The 1,659-nt window shown below is 38.5% G+C and overlaps 1 protein-coding gene across 1 annotated transcript; it reads left to right on the top strand.

Moving 5' to 3' along the window:
- The first annotated feature begins 760 nt into the window (after positions 1 to 760).
- LOC142167240 (serine/threonine-protein phosphatase 7 long form homolog) lies at positions 761 to 1,399 on the top strand. The gene has a single exon (XM_075227398.1). The coding sequence runs from the start codon at positions 761 to 763 to the stop codon at positions 1,397 to 1,399; it is 639 nt and encodes a 212-aa protein (XP_075083499.1).
- The last annotated feature ends 260 nt before the right edge of the window (positions 1,400 to 1,659 follow it).

A 1,659-nucleotide genomic window follows, 5' to 3' on the forward strand; every position in this document is an offset into this window, starting at 1 on the left:
GTAAAATAGATAAAATGTTACTTTAGTTCCCTCTAGTGGTATCTTGTGGCCTAATATATTGCTTGTATTTGTAATGTAGTGCCCTTTTAGTGTAGTAAAATGTAGTGCCCTTTAGCGTAGTATCCTTGTAGTTATTGAAATTAATCATTTAAGTATCTATTATACCCAAAAATACGTCAAAATAGCTGATAGTTCAAACACAAATTCTGTCAAATTCTAGTCAACGATCGTAAGAAAATAACATGAGAAAACAACAATATTTTTCGGATACCTTGGTGCGATTGGGCCTCAAATTTCGAGCCCGAAACCCATATGTGAATATTTAATAATTAAATCTTATATAATTATAAAAATTAATTATTTAATTTTATTATAGTAAAAAATAAGTGAGTCATAAACAAAAATATATAATAATAAAACTAACATATAAATTAATAAAACTACTAACATATAAATAATAAACTAACATTTAAAATAACAGACATATTGAGTGATAAATCGAAAATATTTTCTCATCATGAACACAAGAATTCAGGATATCTTGGTGCTACTGGGCCTCAAATATCGAGTCCAAAACTCATATGTGAATATTTAATAATTAAATATTATATAATTATGAAAATTAATTATTTAATTTACAAACAAACATATAAAATAATAAAACTAACATGTAAAATAATAAAACTAACATGTAAAATAATAAACTAATATATTAAAGTAAAATAATATAATTAATCTTGTTTAATTTACAGTAGACGACATGGAGGTTCCGCCTTTGCATCCCGAACCTGCCAGCCTGGAGCTACTGTTGTTACAGGGCGATCATAGGTCGTCCCACATATGGGAGAGACAGTTACTGGCCAAGACTTTCTGCGCTAGGAGAGTTGACGATATGTGGGGCTTTCTCAGGGACCGCGCTCTCCATCCCCGTATAATCAGACGCCTCCAGGATACGGGCTTTTATAGGATTGTGGAGATCAGCCGGCTGCAGTTCGATTGGTCGTTAATCATGGCCCTGATAGAGCGGTGGCGACCGGAGACGCATACATTCCATTTGCCCATTGGCGAGGCCACCATCACGCTGCAGGACGTGGAGGTCATGTATGGGCTGCCTGTTGATGGACACCCTATTGCTCTGCCGCATGCCATGAGAGAGCAGATAAGTTTGCAGTACCTGGACATGCTGCAGCGGCTCACCAGTTTACAGCCACCGGAGGAGACTGCACTGGTTGGGGCCAGTCATCTACAGTTGATGACTGTCCGACAACATTTGGAGGCATTGCACCCTGATATCACAGACGATACACCGGAGCTTCATATTCACCGGTACACGAGGTTGTTGCTACTCTTTTATGTTTGGAGGGGTTTTGTTCCCGAACACTTAGGGGAACCTAGTTAGCTTGAGATTTCTTCATCATCTTGAGCGGCTAGATGATTTACCCCAGTACAGTTGGGGTGCTACTGTTCTCGGCTACTTGCACATGCAGATGTGTCGGGCGAGCATGGGCACCCAGTGTGACGTTGCTGGATTTTTGCCGCTGCTACAGGTGAAAACATATTCGAATACTCTATTCATTATAACATACCCAGTAAAAATATACCTTAAATTTTACGTCCACTTTGTATGTTAGGTTTGGGCCTGGGAGCGGTTCCTGCAGT

The sequence above is a fragment of the Nicotiana tabacum genome, chromosome 12, assembly GCF_000715075.1.
Source record: "Nicotiana tabacum cultivar K326 chromosome 12, ASM71507v2, whole genome shotgun sequence".
NCBI classification, from domain to species: Eukaryota; Viridiplantae; Streptophyta; class Magnoliopsida; order Solanales; family Solanaceae; genus Nicotiana; species Nicotiana tabacum.

Excerpts from the sequence above, each read along its gene's own strand:
- LOC142167240 (XM_075227398.1), top strand. The coding sequence starts at position 761 with ATGGAGGTTCCGCCTTTGCATCCCGAACCTGCCAGCCTGGAGCTACTG.